This window comes from Hemisphaericaspora subhashii, assembly GCF_019202705.1.
Source record: "Hemisphaericaspora subhashii strain CBS 10753 chromosome Unknown scaffold13, whole genome shotgun sequence".
Taxonomy (NCBI): domain Eukaryota; kingdom Fungi; phylum Ascomycota; class Pichiomycetes; order Serinales; family Debaryomycetaceae; genus Hemisphaericaspora; species Hemisphaericaspora subhashii.
Window position 1 is genome coordinate 113740 of NW_026057288.1, and position 17616 is coordinate 131355.

The 17616-nt window shown below is 33.8% G+C and overlaps 7 protein-coding genes across 7 annotated transcripts; 1 reads left to right on the forward strand and 6 right to left on the reverse strand. All coding sequences in view use genetic code 12, as the record gives it.

Moving 5' to 3' along the window:
* Positions 1-317: 317 nt before the first annotated feature.
* Positions 318-1982, forward strand: TCP1 (chaperonin-containing T-complex alpha subunit; the record flags this gene model as incomplete). The annotated part of the gene is made up of 1 exon (XM_049406667.1): positions 318-1982. One exon carries the CDS (start codon positions 318-320, stop codon positions 1980-1982), a length of 1665 nt encoding a protein of 554 aa, XP_049263855.1.
* A 465-nt stretch (positions 1983-2447) lies between these two features.
* Positions 2448-3293, reverse strand: PCL2 (cyclin; the record flags this gene model as incomplete). Its single annotated transcript, XM_049406668.1, has 1 exon — positions 2448-3293. One exon carries the CDS (start codon positions 3291-3293, stop codon positions 2448-2450), a length of 846 nt encoding a protein of 281 aa, XP_049263856.1.
* Positions 3294-7422: 4129 nt separating this feature from the next.
* Positions 7423-8724, reverse strand: VCX1 (Vcx1p; the record flags this gene model as incomplete). Its single annotated transcript, XM_049406669.1, has 1 exon — positions 7423-8724. One exon carries the CDS (start codon positions 8722-8724, stop codon positions 7423-7425), a length of 1302 nt encoding a protein of 433 aa, XP_049263857.1.
* Positions 8725-9557: 833 nt separating this feature from the next.
* On the reverse strand, positions 9558-11039 carry ERG1 (squalene monooxygenase; the record flags this gene model as incomplete). Its single annotated transcript, XM_049406670.1, has 1 exon — positions 9558-11039. The coding sequence occupies one exon, from the start codon at positions 11037-11039 to the stop codon at positions 9558-9560; it is 1482 nt and encodes a 493-aa protein (XP_049263858.1).
* A 631-nt stretch (positions 11040-11670) lies between these two features.
* On the reverse strand, positions 11671-13878 carry GCD6 (translation initiation factor eIF2B catalytic subunit epsilon; the record flags this gene model as incomplete). The annotated part of the gene is made up of 1 exon (XM_049406672.1): positions 11671-13878. The coding sequence occupies one exon, from the start codon at positions 13876-13878 to the stop codon at positions 11671-11673; it is 2208 nt and encodes a 735-aa protein (XP_049263859.1).
* A 626-nt stretch (positions 13879-14504) lies between these two features.
* J8A68_002877 (uncharacterized protein) lies at positions 14505-15014 on the reverse strand (the record flags this gene model as incomplete). Its single annotated transcript, XM_049406673.1, has 1 exon — positions 14505-15014. The coding sequence occupies one exon, from the start codon at positions 15012-15014 to the stop codon at positions 14505-14507; it is 510 nt and encodes a 169-aa protein (XP_049263860.1).
* Positions 15015-16231: 1217 nt separating this feature from the next.
* On the reverse strand, positions 16232-16918 carry J8A68_002878 (uncharacterized protein; the record flags this gene model as incomplete). Its single annotated transcript, XM_049406674.1, has 1 exon — positions 16232-16918. One exon carries the CDS (start codon positions 16916-16918, stop codon positions 16232-16234), a length of 687 nt encoding a protein of 228 aa, XP_049263861.1.
* Positions 16919-17616: the final 698 nt, after the last annotated feature.

The window sequence follows — 17616 nt, forward strand, 5'->3', positions numbered from 1 at the left end:
GGGTGTTCATCATATACTAACTCGTGTTTTGAAAAAGCTTCACCGGCTATAGAATATCTTCAGTGTAAAGATAGATGATTACCCACCAATCGCTCATTTCTCTACGCATAGAATCCATAATGATGTCTAATCTTTGGTTGAATAGACGTGTTTTGATTCTTAGTCGTGTAAAACTGCGAAAACCTTTGAATTTTTTTTTTTCGCCATTTGCAACAACAGCTTCCAAATTTTTTTTTCAGTCTTTACATCTTCCAAAAAATTGATTTCCACATCTTATATCATCATCATTGGGAATCCAATTCAACGAAATAGTTAAAATGTTTTCTGCAGCTCGTTCAGATACTCTATTCCTCGGAGCACAAAAGATAAGTGGTGATGACGTCCGTAACCAGACCGTCCTTGCTGCTCAAACCGTGGCCAATGTTGTCAAATCATCTTTAGGACCAGTTGGATTAGATAAAATGTTAGTCGATGATATTGGAGATGTCACAGTCACAAATGATGGTGCAACTATTTTATCCCTTTTGGATGTCCAACACCCTGCCGGTAAGATTCTTGTTGAATTGGCCCAACAACAAGATCGTGAAGTTGGGGATGGGACTACTTCAGTGGTGATTATTGCTGCTGAATTATTAAAAAGAGCCAATGAATTAGTTAAGAATAAGATTCATCCTACTACTATTATAACTGGATATAGATTGGCTCTTAGGGAGGCCATTAGATATATTAACCAAGTCTTATCACAAAGTGTTGATCTGTTGGGTAAAGAAACCATGATCAATATTGCTAAAACTTCAATGAGTTCAAAAATTATTGGTGGTGATTCTGAATTTTTCAGTAAAATAGTTGTTGATGCTATGTTAGCAGTCAAGACTACTAATTCAAAGGGAGAAGTTAAATATCCTGTCAAGGCAGTTAATATCTTAAAAGCTCATGGTAAATCGTCGTTAGAATCTATGTTGGTTGATGGTTATGCATTGAATTGTACTGTTGCCTCCCAAGCTATGGTCAAATCGGTTAAGAATGCTAAGATTGCTTGTTTGGATATTAATTTACAAAAAGCTAGAATGGCAATGGGTGTTCAAATAAATATTGATGATCCTGATCAATTAGAAGAAATTAGAAAAAGAGAATATGGAATTATAATTGAAAAAATCCAAAAAATCTTACAAGCTGGTGCTAATGTGATTTTAACAACTAAAGGTATTGATGATTTATGTTTAAAAGAATTTGTTGAAAATAATTGTATGGCAGTTAGACGTTGTAAAAAGGAAGATTTAAGAAGAATTGCTAGAGCAACTGGTGCCACATTAATTTCTTCATTATCTAATTTAGAAGGTGAAGAAACTTTTGAAACTTCGTATTTGGGTTATGCTGATGAAGTTGTACAAACTAGAATCAGTGATGATGAATGTATTTTAATTAAAGGAACTAAACAACATTCATCTAGTTCTATAATATTACGTGGTCCTAATGATTATTCCTTGGATGAAATGGAAAGATCAATTCATGATTCTCTTTCAGTTGTTAAACGTACTTTAGAGAGTGGAAATGTTGTTCCTGGTGGAGGTGCAGTTGAAACTGCATTAAATATCTATTTAGAAAATTTCGCCACTACTGTTGGATCTCGTGAACAATTAGCAATTGCAGAATTTGCTAATGCATTATTAGTAATTCCAAAAACTTTAGCTATGAATGCTGCCAAAGATGCTTCTGATTTAGTTTCAAAATTAAGAACTTATCATGCTGCTTCACAATTAGCAAAAGCTGATGATGAAAAACGTAAGAAATATAAGAATTATGGATTGGATTTAATTCAAGGAAAAGTTGTTAATATGGCTACAAATGGTGTTTTGGAACCTACTGTATCTAAAATCAAATCTTTGAAATCGGCATTAGAAGCTTGTGTTTCTATTTTAAGAATTGATACTATTATTGAAGTCAATCCTGAACCTCCAAAGGAAGATCCTCATGACCATTAGAGATGTTTTTAGATATTAGTGTGTATAGTAATAAAATGATAATAGATTCTCTTGGTAAGGTATCTTGCATAATTCTTCCTTTCGCGTTTGTGATCACAAAGACTATTGAATTGTGATATGAAACAATATCCAACTCAATTAGCAGATGTTTCTAAATATAGAATCATTAAGTGAGAAAATTGTTGCAAAATTACAACATACATTCTCTTCTGCCGCGCGACGGTTGCAATGAGTTAGTTAAAGCACAATCAAATTATTATTCTTATTATTATTATAAAAAGTGTGTCTATTAAAATCTAAATCTAACTATATGTAAAATAAAAGTCCCCTGAAACCAAAACCCTGTAAACTCTAAAACAAAAACCGAAAATTGTTTAAAGTGAAAATAAAAAAGTAATCATCAAATAATCAATCAAAGAAGAATTGAAATAAAAAATAAAAGTAAAAAGTCGTTAATAAAAAATGTTAAACAAGTAGTCTTGATAAGTTTCTTGATGAAGGGAGGCTCTTTTTCAGTATTGGGTCATTTAATGTATTAATAGATCTATTGGCCAATGGCTTTCGTATTTCATGACCAGAAGCAGTAGCAGCACTACTCTCATGCGTAGAAACACCGTCGTCAATAGACATGGTTGATATTGAATGAGATAATGATAAATTGGAAGCAACAGAATAACTGGATTGAACAGATCTTGAAGATTTGATTGAATAATTGGATTTGGATTGTGAAATACGATAATAATTCAGCTTTTGAATTGATTCTAATTCTTGTTTTCTGATTAATTGGTTCTTAATTGAAACTAAGAATGGTTGTAAAGCAATTATCAATTCTTGTTCTTTAATATTAACACTCCAATTTAATAAAGCAAGCAATTCCTTCTCAGCCAAGTTTACTTCTTGTAGAGATAATAAACCATCAGTATATTTAGTCCAATGTTTATTTAATGGAGAACTATCATTTAATGATTTAGCAGCAATGATTAAAGCAGATAAAAATATACGATGTCTAGTAGTTTCCATACCTACAGCATTAGCAGGCAATAAGTTTCTTAACTTATTTAAATATACTAAAGTAGCCATAAGTGTTGGTGTTTGAACATTTGAATAACGAATCAAATTCTTAATGAAATCAGTTAATGATATAGTAGGTACAATTGGTGAAACATATTGATTATTTATAAGATACTTTTCTGATGGTTTAATTTGTGGTTTAACTTGAATTATTGAATTAGTGGTAGCAACTAAGAAGTTGACCATATCTTGATTGACAGGTTGTCTAGTGAATATACTTAATGCTTCTCTGTCTGACATTATATTTGTGTGATATTGACGTTTAGAGTGAGAATTGGGGGTGGAAAGGTTGTTGGATAGTTAAAAGTAAAAAGTGGTTTGGGTAACTAAGAAGAAAGGTAACTTTATAGTCAAAATAAGAGAATTCATTCCATTATATATCTGTATATATATATAGTTACTTTTAGAATATTGAAATATCAAGAAGTTTTACTTGCTTGTTTGTTTGTTTTGGTTATTTGTGTTTTGGTTTTGTCGAAGGGATGAAAAATTGAAAGAAAACAATGAAACACATCGCATGAGAATTATATTTTGTACGCGATACGCGTCAAATAAATTTCATTCCCTTTCTCACAGGGGGGATTTTGTGAACCATATTTGTTTCACAAAACTCCTTTTGGATGCATTAAGATCTAGATTCGAGATGAGGATGTAAACAACATGATACATATGTAGTGCACTTCCTGGTTTGTTTCTCGAGAGTATTACTATCATTGTACATAATCATAGCATATTCGATCGAGGCCCCTGTTCTGCTTCGATCTAAAGTTTTGACGCGTGAAAAAAAAAAAGATTCCCACCAAGCTAAGAAATTTAACCCGTTTAAGTTAAATGAGACGCCAAAACTAAAAAAACAATAAAGTTTGACAAAAGACTCATTATAATTCCGAGTTGAGATAATAATTGCCATTTTTTCCGGGGTAACCCAATGTAAATATGAGTAGAATGTTTACCCAGGGGTTCAAAGTAATTGGCAACAGCAATCTTAAGTTTTAGATCTTTACAGTGATTTTTTTCCATTTTGGGAAGCATTATTAGTATTGTCAACGGTTGGCCCTTTGACTAAATTGATAATATAGTCACGCTATTAATGAGACTGGGGCAATACCTAGTTCGCTTGGCTTTTGTCTAAAATACCTATTGGAAGGGTTGTTTCCCTTGTTGGACTGGTGCACTAGTGTGAGCTGAACCATTATCAAATTGAATAACGCGTTTTCTTCTTGTCCTATATTTACTAAAATGTCTAAAAGTATTGTTCTTGAATGGATAAAATTTGAGAATACCGTTTTCAAACTAAAGCTTTCGCTTAATGGTACGAATCAAGAATTTTCAATTAAACTGTATCGGGTTATATCTGTATCTTGTCTTATTTTGTAGCTTGTTGCGACATTTTTTGCAGCCTTCAGTCAAAAAAAGTGTAATTAAAACATAACAAGTTCATTTGCCGCAACTACAATAGTGCGGTTTATTATTTATGCAAGTTACTGAGTTGAGGTATACATTATATGTGTATGATATGCGTATGGTTATGCATGTAACAAATATCGGATCGGCTGTAGTTTTGTGTGCTATTGTGTAAAACCGGTTATAGTTATTTTTAATTATTGATGATGGAGCTTAACGTTCTTGCAACAAAGCGGCTGTATAGTTTCGAATCTGTACTATTTTAATAAACAATGATAATTTACTCATTCGTGAGTCTAGTCACTTATAATGATAAATGTAATATAATATTAAATATAAAATATAAATAGTTGATTAGTTCCTACTTCTAAAAGAATATCTAAAGAGCAAAGAAGTATGGAATATAATGTTATTTATGTATCATTCTTGAATAGATTTCTTCATAGAATATTATGCAAATCTTTTGTAAATTGGAATTCAGTTCACGTGATAAAATCATAATCGTTTATTGTTGGAAAAAAAAACTATATCAAAACTACGGATATTTGGTCATTTCAGAGGCGCATCCGCCATCCGTCAACTTTTGGATATTTTAGACAACAAGAAAGCTCTCAAAACTAAGGATACTTGGTCTTTTCAGACGCGTATCGGCCATCCGTCAACTTTTGTTCACCAGAATGGCATTTTTTTACATGTTTTACCAATCTCAATGTAGTTTTTTCGGGGACAGTTGACCCTTACTTGTTTCAGACAGGGGAGCAACTATCCAAATCATTCAAACAAATGATAGCTCGTCTAAGTGATATATCTAGAATGGTTAACAATTGCTTGTATTCGTTGCTATCACTACTTTTCTATATATACATCAATAATGTGTGTTGTCCGTTTTTCTTCCCTCAGTTTGTTTGTTGTCTCCTTCTATTTAGAGAGCGATACCCGCCTTCGTTGCCGACAAACCATTGATTTACTTTTATTTCAACATCTTTGATATACATGAGTTGAAATCATAAAGTAGTATTGAAAGTGGCATTGGAATTGTACTTTGTAGGAGTGATTGAATAAAATGGGGGGGGGGCTTGTGCGGAACGCGCATTTTGATAGTTACCAAGGACACCAAACATTCATGGCTAGAGTTGCCATTTGTATGGCCATTTTTATAAGGAAAGATGGGTTAGCTGCATGGAATCCTTCATCGACGTTTGGTCGTCACTCTCGATACTCATTCAGCCCACCATTTTTTCCATATATAAGTCAACTTGCACAGCTCACACTTTTGCTTATCACACCACCAATTTTAGTTGTATCGCCGATCTAATTACATGAACACGTGACCACATCCATGAGCTACAATCTAATACTGATTTGAGCTTCATAAGCTAAACCATGGCGCGTTAAAGAGTAAAAATCTTATATGTAGGGTTGGCGAATTGTGACGGGTGGAGTGGAGATTTTCAATTTTGTAAGAGGCAAAAGTTGTTACAATTGATTCTCGGCATTGAAAAGAGCTCAACATGCCAAATTGCTGAAAAGGATGACTGAGTCTTGTTAGACCCCTCTTTCCACAAAATAAAGTCATGTACATGGTATGATGGTAGTCAACCACCTTGCACCTATGACACTCCCTTAACCCCCAAGCCAAATCAGAGAAATATCACGTGTCATCAGACATCGGTATTTGCAATGATCGACCAGGTATTAACCAACACTTAGAGGGCTTTGGCTTTGAAAGTGGCCCTTTGGCTTTGAAAGTGGCCACCCTTCCAAGCTTCCTGCTAGCTCTCTGCCTTTTGTTAGCATGATCACCAAGTACCCGTTCTACCTCAGAAGAATGAATGGTCATATAGTTGATTGTGGACTAGTTGTGTCATCAGAACATCTTCAACAAATCAGGACATCATCGACAAATCAGAACATCTTCAACAAATCAGAACACCTTCAACAAATCAGAATATCTTCAACAAAATTCCAACAATCTCCTATAGAACTTGAGTGTAAATATATGTACTCCATTGTCTTGTCTTTGATTGATATGTGAATGATTGCAGAAACTTTGGGCCACCCATTGAAGTCCCCCAAATGACCAATATAGATTAAATCAAGCCATCTTCCCTAAAATCAGATAAAAGCAATCCGTCACACAAACTAACCGCTGACCAGACGACTAATTCGGCATGAAAGGATTAAACTGATCCAGAGAATCAAGCCCAACTCTCTCCAATTTGTATCATCCCCAGATGACCAATCTAGATTAAATCAAACATTCATCCCTAAAATCAGACAATGAAAATCCATCACATGAATTACCCGCTAGCTAGTCGGGTATTTCAGTATAAAAGAATTTAACTAATCCAGCCAATCGGGCCCAACTCTCTCCAAATTGAATCATCCCTGATTCCACATCTCAATGATGTTTTCCAAAGTGATCTGTTATCTTCTGTAGTTGATTCTATGAATATGATGAATGATGAATATACTTGAAAGTAAAGAAGAGAAGAAAAGGATTGAATTTACATTCTTATTTTGCAACACAAATTTTCTTAGTATTTTCTGGAACAACTGCGGGATCATATAAAAAACTTGAGTCTCTTTTGTTAAGTTCTAAGAGACAAGAGACTGTAAGAATTAATTACAACAATCAAAGGTACATTTCAACCGATTTCAGTGTTCAGAAAGAGTTTTTTACTGCAAATTTCATAACTCTGGAGTAAAGTTGCGTCAAAGTGAAGGGCTAGAACTCAGCGTATGATTAATAGGACTTCGTTTTAGTAACAATGGAGCTTTCGTAATTCCGTTGAAAAGTTTTCTTATATAAGGTGATCGACGAAATGAGAAAAGCTCTATTGACAACAAGACAAGGTCCTAACTCTTCCCAATCTCAAACAGTAATAGCAAGTAATTGTACAATCAAATTGACCTATATATTAAACAATTAAACAATAAACATATCTATTAAGCTTGCATTTACTTAATAAGCATTATCAGGATAGAAGAAGAATGCCAATGCAGCTATCAAGTAAGTACTTACTAGCATCGTACCTTCCAACCAATTGCTCTCACCATCCAAGATGACCAAGTTAGTGATAAAGACACTAACAAATAAAACTGCAGTTTCAAAAGTTGAGAAATATAATGACATATTAACATCAAAAGCCCAACCAATTAAAACCATGAATGGAGTAACAAAAATGGCAATTTGTAAAGAGGATCCTACAGCAACACCAATTGCAAGATCCATTTTATCTTTCATAGCAACAATAACTGCAGTTACATGTTCGGCTGCATTACCTACAATAGGAATGACAATTAAACCGATGAATGTATGAGATAATCCCGTTTTTTCGACAATTTCATCAATTGAACCAACAAGAATATCAGCACAGATAGAAACGAAAACGGTTGAGAATAATAAAACAACAATTGCGGCAGTTATTGTTAAATGTGATTCATGAATATGATTATCTTTAATACTTATATGAGGAGACCTAATTGGACTTAAGTTGTTTTCTTCCGCTGCTCTGATTTCGTCATCTTCTACGTCGCTGTTGGTTTCTTCAAATAATGCCTTGTGAGTCTTTAATGAGAAAAGTAAATAAAATAAATAGACCACTAATAAAATTATTGACACACCTCTTGATAATGATAAAATCAATTTATCAGAACTACCCGGAGTCGGAGCAAACCCAGTATGTTTATCAGGATATGGTAAGGAAGCATGGAATGCAGCAGGAAGCAATAATGAGGCAGTGGCTAAAGCCATTAAACTTGACATGGTTTGAGCAACAGTTTGATTAAATGTTTGTTGAACTCTGGTAATACCACCGGCAATAAAACAACATCCTAAAACCAATAATAAGTTACTCAAAATACTACCCAACATAGATGCTTGGACGATACGGACTTGATTATCCTTCAAGGCAATGATTGAAACAATTAATTCAACTGCATTACCAAAAGTAGCATTTAATAATCCACCAACTGTTTGGCCAACGAAATCACTAATTTCTTCAGTTGCATAAGCTAAAATCAGCGCTAATGGGATAATTGCTAAAAAGTTGATCCAAAATCTTGCATTGGCACTCCATCCTAATTGACCAGCTATAATACCAAGTGGAACAAATATTAATAAATAATTGACAATTGATGATTTCAAAGTTAATCTGGTTGGTTCATAAATAGCATAATAATATTGTTTCCATTTTGATTCATTGGAAGTCGTAGGACTATCTAAAGTACGTCCACTTCCAAGCAAAGGAAGACTGTCACTCATTTGATCTTGATGTCGTTGTTGTTCTTACTGTTGTTAATTGAAGTTAAAGAAAACAATTCTTGGTTGTGTGGAAAATGAAAGAGAAAAAAACCCTTAACGAAAGAAAAATTGATGATAAAGTACAAATGTAAGGGGAGCAGTAAAGTAATTATCAACTGAAAATAAAAATATCAAAAAATATTATTATGCACAGTCACCCAATTCTAATGATCTTCCCCACCACCCAATGATCTACAGTCCAAGAATAACAACTATGGATGGAAGACAACTGGCTAGGTATAATACGCTAGGTTAAGCGTTTACGTGTTATTTGATCTTTCCACTAGTTTGCAATAAGATTTTATCAAAATGGATTTTGAGACAGATGTGTCTAAAGAAATGTAGAGTTGGCAACTTTTTCTGTGCCGCGTATTCAAGACTTTTATTGTTCTAGACTTTTGTTTAGAAGAATTTCTGCTAGCAAGTGATCCTCAAACATAATTCATTCATGAAGCTCTGTTGGTAGATTTCTTGATAATAGTCATATATCTTATAAAAGCCACTGGGCTTTAGTAGTATTTTTAGGTTATTTAGTTTGTGAGTCTGAGATCTTTACAAATCTTAAAAAGCCTCTGTCTTAAAAAAAAGCGATGTCTGGGCTGTTAATAAAAATCCAAAGATAATCAAAGTGGCTTATATTTCTCAAAAAAATTAATTCGTCAGGTTTTGTGCCTGATAAATAACTTGAACATTACAATTTCGTACACTATTACAGAACGACGTATACACGTTATAATATTCTATATTTATATATTTTTATATTTATATTAAGGGCTTGAAATCTCTAAGAATTTTTAAACTAATTCATTCCATAAGTAAGGTGTGAAAATAACAATTGCAGTGAATAAAACTTCAAAAGCTTCAAATAAAGCCAATGGGAATCCCAATGGACCACGATTAATAAAATTGAGATAGATTGAGTAAAAAGCAACACTAAAGAAATGATTGAATAATAACATTGGGAATGGTAACATACCACTTAATAATCCAATTGGTCCACTAACACATGATCCACCACGTTGGAAATATCTAAAACATCCTAATTGTAAAATCTTAAGAGAATGTTTATCAGCTGCAAATAATGAATATAAAGCAATTGATAAAGTATTAATAACTGCATCTAAATTCTTTCTCTTTCTATGGAATTTATTCAATCTTTTTGAAATTAATTGATGATCTCCTAAATCTTCAACAAATCTTGGATGTAATAATTTAGCTAATAATACACTGTCATTCAATCCCACAGTCATACCACCCCCAGTTAATGGATGTCTCATATTCAATGAATCTCCCAATAAGATAAACCCTTGATGATCAGCTTTACCTTGTTTCATAGCGGAAAGATATTGATTTGGCATTATTCTGAACTTCTTACTTTCAAGAGCTTCTTTAAACGATGGTAAAGTTTCTTTAGGTACCACTGGTAAGACATATTTTGCTAAATAATCATAAACTTCATTCTTGGCAGCAGAAGGTGCCTTCAATGATCTATAGGCACATAACATTCTAGTCTCTCCTGGAGAAATTTGATACATTAAAACTGGTGCATGATCACCTAATAAGACATGTCCCTTATTATTAGCTGGTAATTTGGCATTCTTCAAATGTAATCCAACAAAATAAGATCCAATTGTAGGAACATTAGCAGGACTTAGTTCTTTTCTAAATTTAGAATAGATACCATCACAACATATGGTTAATTTTGCACTATATTCAAAAGTTTCATCTCCTTGTTTTGCCTTAACCCCAGTTACAATACTTTGATCTTCAGGATCACGAAGAATCTTAGTAACAGTAGCTTCAACCCAGTCAATATTTGGTTCGTCTCTACATATCTTTCTTAAATTCATAAGAAAGTCACCATGATGGAAACCAACACCTCTAACATGTTCATCTTCATCCCAAACACGGGTATCAATCGTAGAATCAGGAAGTAACTTATCATTCTTTTCATCAACAACATCCCAAATAGGTACTACTGGATTAGTGGTATTTGCAGTTTCTTTCAAAGGATATTCAATTACTACTTCTTCATCATAATATTTGATAAAATAACCAGTACAATCAATTGCTTCAATATTATTTATAGCTTGAACCATACCTAATTCTTTAAGTGCCTTAACGCCACCTGGTTGCATTAATTCACCAACGATTCTATCTGGCTTTGACCAATCTCTTTCTAGAATCAATACTTTTCTACCTTGTCTGGCTAATGCGGTAGCAATAGTTGGACCAACTACACCTGCTCCGACTACTATAACGTCGTATTGTTTCATGATTTCTTTATAGGTGAATATGTATGTACTGTGGGGGATAATCTATTCGAATTCTATAAAATTTCTTTGTCTTTAAGAAATATGGGTATTTACAGTCAATATTTATAATTTGAAAAATCCAGAAAGAAAAATGACACCACCTGTTGATATTACCGTATATTTTTTTTTTCTTTTCCCTGTGAAATTTTTCTTTGTCTTAATTTCTTTTTTTAGTGCTAAACGACCAGCAACGGTTTTTTCACGTTACAGTATCAGAAAAAAAAAATAGATCGTTCTAAACGACGTACTACATCGTACTACTACCACGCCTGCACTAAAATTTAGCGTTTTTTTTTCTATCAAATGAATTAACGCGTTTTAATCAGCTGGTTATGAACGTCGTATAATTTATGTATTTCAGTATCACTTCACCTAACTTGTCGTATAACATTCCAAATATACTTCAACACGTTCTAAAAGTTTGCCATGAAACATAGAAATCATTCTGGTCGTCTCATCGTGATTCAGTTTACATGTGATTACTTCCGATTGCTGCAAAATAGAATACTCATAATTAGGTTGACGCATCTAATTTATGCAAACAATATTATACATTCTTTTCTATAAACCTATAGATATTACTGTCTTCTATCTATTCCTCGTCACTCTCCTCTTCACTTTCTTCTTCATCTGCCTCTTGTAACCAAGTAACAAACTTAGATGTTAACTGTCTAACTTCAGTTTCACCACTTGTCTTATTCCACCACTCCAAAATATTTTCTTCTTCAAGAATATCTAAATCATAGAGTGTTTTAACTGCAAGGAATAGAACAATCTTACCATGTGGTTTACCAGCTGTAGTAATCTTATCCTCGAAAATTTCCAACAAGTCAACTTGTTCTTCAGGTGAAAATACTTGTCTCTTAAACATTGGTCCCCAATGAGTGAAAATCTTAGTGGCAGCTTCTTGAGGACTTAAAGTATCAGTAGATACAAAATCTTCAATCTTATTTAATAATGCTTCTGAAGTAACAGTTCTAACTTCATGATATGTAACATTCATAGACATTCTCAAAGTATTCAATTCTAATAATGCAGTATCAATATCATGGTTATTTTCAATTGCACGACTAACAGTAGCCACCCCTTCTTTTGAAAAATCTTCCTCTTCTTCTCCAGAAATGAATCCACCTTCAGACATCATAGAATTAGATGAGAATCTTCTATTTCTTGAATGAGTACGTCTCTTGGTTCTCTTGTTTGTTATCGAGGCAATAGACTCATCTGAAACATTAAGTGATTTCATTTGATAAATTATACCAGAATATTGTTCGCTACTAATTGCACTAACTGATTCGTCATCATATTCCTCATCTTCATTCTCAGAGGTATACAAGAACCCTTTCCCTTCTTCACCAACCAAATCAATATCCTTCACTTGCAATTGTGGAACTCCAGCACCATAATGATCTTCTTCGCCTTCACTTTCGTCACTAAATTCATCAAAATCTCCACCATATTTTGTAATTGGGGTTTCAACAATCTTCACATTATTTCCAATATGTTTATCGTCAGCAATAACAACATTGAACCCAATAACAGAACCTGCACTCAAAGTAACATTTGCGCCAATTTCAGCATTTGCCGCTACGATTGTATGATTAAGTACAGAATTGTCTTTAATAACTGCCTCGTCCCAAATATAGGAATTTTCAATTGTGACATTATTTCCAATCTTGCAATTTCTTCCTATAACGGATTTCTTAATACAAGTTCCTTCACCAACGGTAGTATTTGAACCTATTGAAGTTGAAGTACCGATCTTACATGACTGTGCCAATATTACTTTATCTTCTTTATAAATATTATTAAACTCATAAGAATATGAATTGTCTTCAACAAGATTCGAATCTGGTACTAATGGATAACACCATCTTGCTAAAATGTCTTGAGAAACAGCGTCATAAGTTCCCCAACTTTCAACTCTGGCAGCATATTCAGATCTATCTTCAGAAATGTACGCATAGATTGTTTTCTTGACTAAATCAGAAGTCAATACCCCTCTAAGGAAATCACTTCTTAAATATTGATAATCGAAATTTTCTTGAAAGATCTGAGGAACATGAGGAGAACAGATATCAACCCTACAATCAATCAAATCATTTCTAATGACAAACTCATCTTCAATATCTTCTAATAACTCTGGATCAATATTGACACTGGTTTTTTTCCCATCAACTGGTGGTATACTTTGATAATATAAACATCTATCGGTTTTCTTATCCAAAATAAATGTAGATGGTTTTATATATGATCTGGTTCTATGTAATGGAGATGCTTGATTTAACACCATGGTAACTATATGATCTTTATCTTGTGCCTTTTTGGATTTATGAAATGCCAACACTTTATTAAAATCAACATTAGTAACAACATCACCTGAAACTAAAAGAAAATCCCCAGAAATCAAACCACGATTATCCAAATCTCTCATCGCATCACCTACAGATCTTGATTCTAATGACATGATAGTAGCTATTTGAAATGGAGAATTCTTATCATTATTACTCCATTTAGAATTCTCAATATAGGCTTGTACTTGTTCAGCATGAGCAGAACACATAAGATAAACCTCATTAACACCAGCTTTTGCTAAGAATTCTAAAGTATATTCAATTAATGGCACATTTGCTAAAGGCAATAAACATCTGGGTTTTACTCCTGTTAATGGCATGAATCTGGTTTCAAATGAATCAGTTAACACAATGGCTTGAAAACGATCATCTTTCACAACTTCTTTTGATTTCTTGATTTTGGAAGCCGATTGAGTGGGCTTGCCTTTGTTTGCTTTAGGTGGCATTCTATTTATTTGAAGCTTTATAGAGATGAGTTTGATTGTTTAAAAGAGTAGTATTTTTCCAGTTTAATTAAATGTGTAATAGTAAACGTTTGAAAAAATTTTAGTGGCATCAACAGTCACGTGATTTTCTTTAAAAGCTCCATTCTTCGGTATAATTCTACATCTTTGAATAGTTTGGACGAAGTGATTATAGAAAGAATATAGATGATAAATATTGATAAGGGATTTGTAAGGTTTTAGTTCATAATTGTGGGTATTATTCCGCGGGCCAGCTCCCTTCATCTTGTGTTGATATTTTAATTATTTACTTGCCTCCATGTTTCTTCAATTTTGTCCTAGAGGGGACATTTATTCTAATAACATCTTCATTCAAGAAGTGAAAGCTTCTAGATAAATATGATTGATATAAGGCATTTGAAGTAAGTGACTTATAGCTAGTTTTAGATAAGAACAATTACAAAGTATAGAACTGACAGAATATTAAAACAAAAATAGATTCATAACATTATCTAAAGAACTATAAAATAAACGAAACAAAAACTGCACTAGTTCTCCTTAACGCGGAAAAACCATGCATTCTACCCTATTCCCTCTTGGAAAGGACCTTCATCAGTAAGCTCACTCTTTTAAGCTAATGGTTCAAACCAACCATATCTAGTCCAACGGAACCCGAATGGTCTAGCATCAGCATCAGCAGATCTTTTGGAAAGATACTCGTCAGCTTGTTCACCTCTCTTAGCTAAAGGTTCAAACCAACCATATCTAGTCCAACGGAATCCAAATGGTCTAGCTTCAGCATCAGCAGACCTTTTGGCAAGAGAATCTTCATCGTCTTCACCTCTCTTAGCCAATGGTTCAAACCAACCATATCTGGTCCAACGGAAACCGAATGGTCTAGCGTCAGCGTCTCTCTTGGCAAGATCATTGTTTGCCAATTGCAAAGCGGTTCCATTAACGACAAGGATAGCATTTTGGTCACCATGTTTGGCAAGCATTGGGTATTCATTGTCATAGAGTGGAACTACCATGCCAATGGCTTCTTGTGGGATATAAACTTCTTCTTGTTCTTGTTCTTGTTCAGAACAGACAACTGTGGAAGCAAGTGCAGCTGCAAGAATAGCTAAAGAAAATTTCATTTTAATTGAATATTTGGGTTGTTTTGGGGTGGTGATGTGGGAAAAGAAAAGTAAGAAGGACTTCCATCTCTAGTGGATATTTCTCTCCTTTAATAGTTGTCTAGAAAGGTAGTGGTGAGGATATGTCTGTCATGCTTTTTTTTGGATTTGTTTGGATGTGGTCCCTTTTGCATCCAAAAAAGGTAGTGGTGAGGATATGTCTCTCATGTTTTTTTTGGATTTGTTTGATTCTGGTCCCTTTTGCAGCCAAAAAAGGTATTTTTGAGTTATTTTTTAACACGCAAATATTTTTTATACCAAGACATCATACCAAACTTGAAATTAAATATGCAGCTATGTAACTCTCATCTAGATATATTTCAAACATAAGAGCATGTTTGCTTGGCAATCTAGAAAGCACGTTATTTTGTCCTGACTTGTTTCAAAATTTGGATCAACCTCCTAACGGCCCACTAAAGGCCCACATAGAAAAAGTGTGTTCCAAACGAGAAAATGCCTCGATAACACTTTTAGCAACGTGTGATGTTTCAGCAGCCAGATTCATTTAGGTCACAAGCATTGACTCTATGTCCCCTTTTCATTCTACATTTGACACAATTTTATTTAGTCGCAATGGTTGAATGATTTAAAAAATGTGTTTACTTGAATACATGTAGCTATTCATACGAAACCTATTTTGGAAAGGATTAATTGAAGTCAAACAGCTTCTAGAGTCCACCGAAAAAGCAATGAGAAGTCACTTATTTCATAATGGAACTAGCGTTACATTTTGTGCTGCGACTTGGTTTAACAACCTTCCCATTTGCAGCCAAATCAGGAAATAAATTGAAAATTGGAGTTGTCCCTGAATAGATACAATATAACACTTTCATTTATCAAGTTCGGCGACATCATATGTCAGAATGTCATAAATTGCTCCTATTGGCTGTTGACCCAAAGAGCCTACCAACAATTGTCTGGGCAGAGCGGACAGTACAGGAGAGTTGTAAAGTTGCATTTAAGTGTCTGCACGGAGATGACTAAGTTTGGATGTCCCTCTATCACATTCATCAATATTTCGAAACGTGTTGTATGAGGCTTGCCTTAAAATAAGAATTGAAAATGGCACCTTGCAAAGCATGGGTATTAATTTCCATACTTCACTTAATTGGAATGGATTGATCAAATATAACGAAATTTTATTAACAGTCTATCTACAAGAATTGAAGCTATGAAGTTTAATCCTGCTTGGCAGTAACGGTAGTAGCAGCGGCAGCGGCAGCGGCGGCAGCCTTCTCGGCTTCTTTTTTCAATCTGAATTCTTCGAGGGCTCTCTTGTCTGCTTCTTCTTGTTGCAAAAGAACTTTTTTCCATTCAGGCATTGGGGCAGGTTGGGATTTCTTGATTTCTGCATCTCTCATTGATAACACAATGGTACCAAGTAACAAGATAATTGTAATACCTTGTGCGTACATTCTAGCTTGAACAGCCTTTTGCGCAGTGGTCATGATTTTGTCTTTGTTAACCAATACCCATGATCCATACAAGGAAGCAGCCCAAGCACTGATAATGATAGGATATTTATTACTGTTTAATGAGGTGAAGATTTTATCACTCATAGACATGTTGTTCCATTGACGGAATTCTTCTAAAAGTTTGGCTTCTTGATATTCAGATTGGTGCATCATTTTATCAAATTCCCAAGATCCTTGATCAGCAAAGAATGCAGCTACACCTATAGTTGGCATGATCATAATGGCAGACTTAACAGAAGCATTCATTTTTTTGAATCTGAGTGGATGTCTGTGCTTCAAATACGAGAAAAGACCGAATGCCACTACACCACCATATGCAATACCTTTGGCACCTTCGGCCAAAACGTGAGATATATGTGCCTGTTTCTCTTCTTTTGTTAAAATTTTCATATTTGAAAGCTTTGCTATGGATGATCTATAACTGAAAAAGAACGAGGAAAAGAAGAAAGTTGAAAAGTTTAATTAGTAATCTTATTTTACTTTCAACGTTGATGATGTGGTTCCAGAAAATTTATTGAAATTCAACGGCTCATTTTTTTCATTGTTGCGGGATTTGAATATTTTTCAATTCCGAATATTACCCGAAGATGTATTCTTCATTGGTGTTTTCATTACCACTACGTGGGAACTTAGTATAGCAAGGAATCTATATTGAGAGACTTGGTATATAACTTGATTATATCAAAAGTTCAAATAGACGTGGTAAGGTACCTTGGTAGTATACGTGGTAAGTCACCCTGGCTAAGGCGTACCTATGAATTATTTTCAGGAACAAACGAGTTCTACGAGTTCTTCATTAGCTCAAAGGAATTGAAAATATGGTTTTCAATCAAAATTATAGAAGATAAAAATCAACTACTTTTTAAGATGTATTTATATAAATTGTCTTGTTGAATTCAAACCCCTATGAACATCGATCTCATAAACTCAGACAATAATTGGGAAATCTAAATTTGCGCATATTCTTCAAATCTGTACGTCATCAGATCATATTTTTTTTCCCACTCCAGAATCTAAACATCATTTAAATATGCGATTAACGGGTTTCTAAAATTTCGTATTAGGTCTCTTTATTATTATACATAATG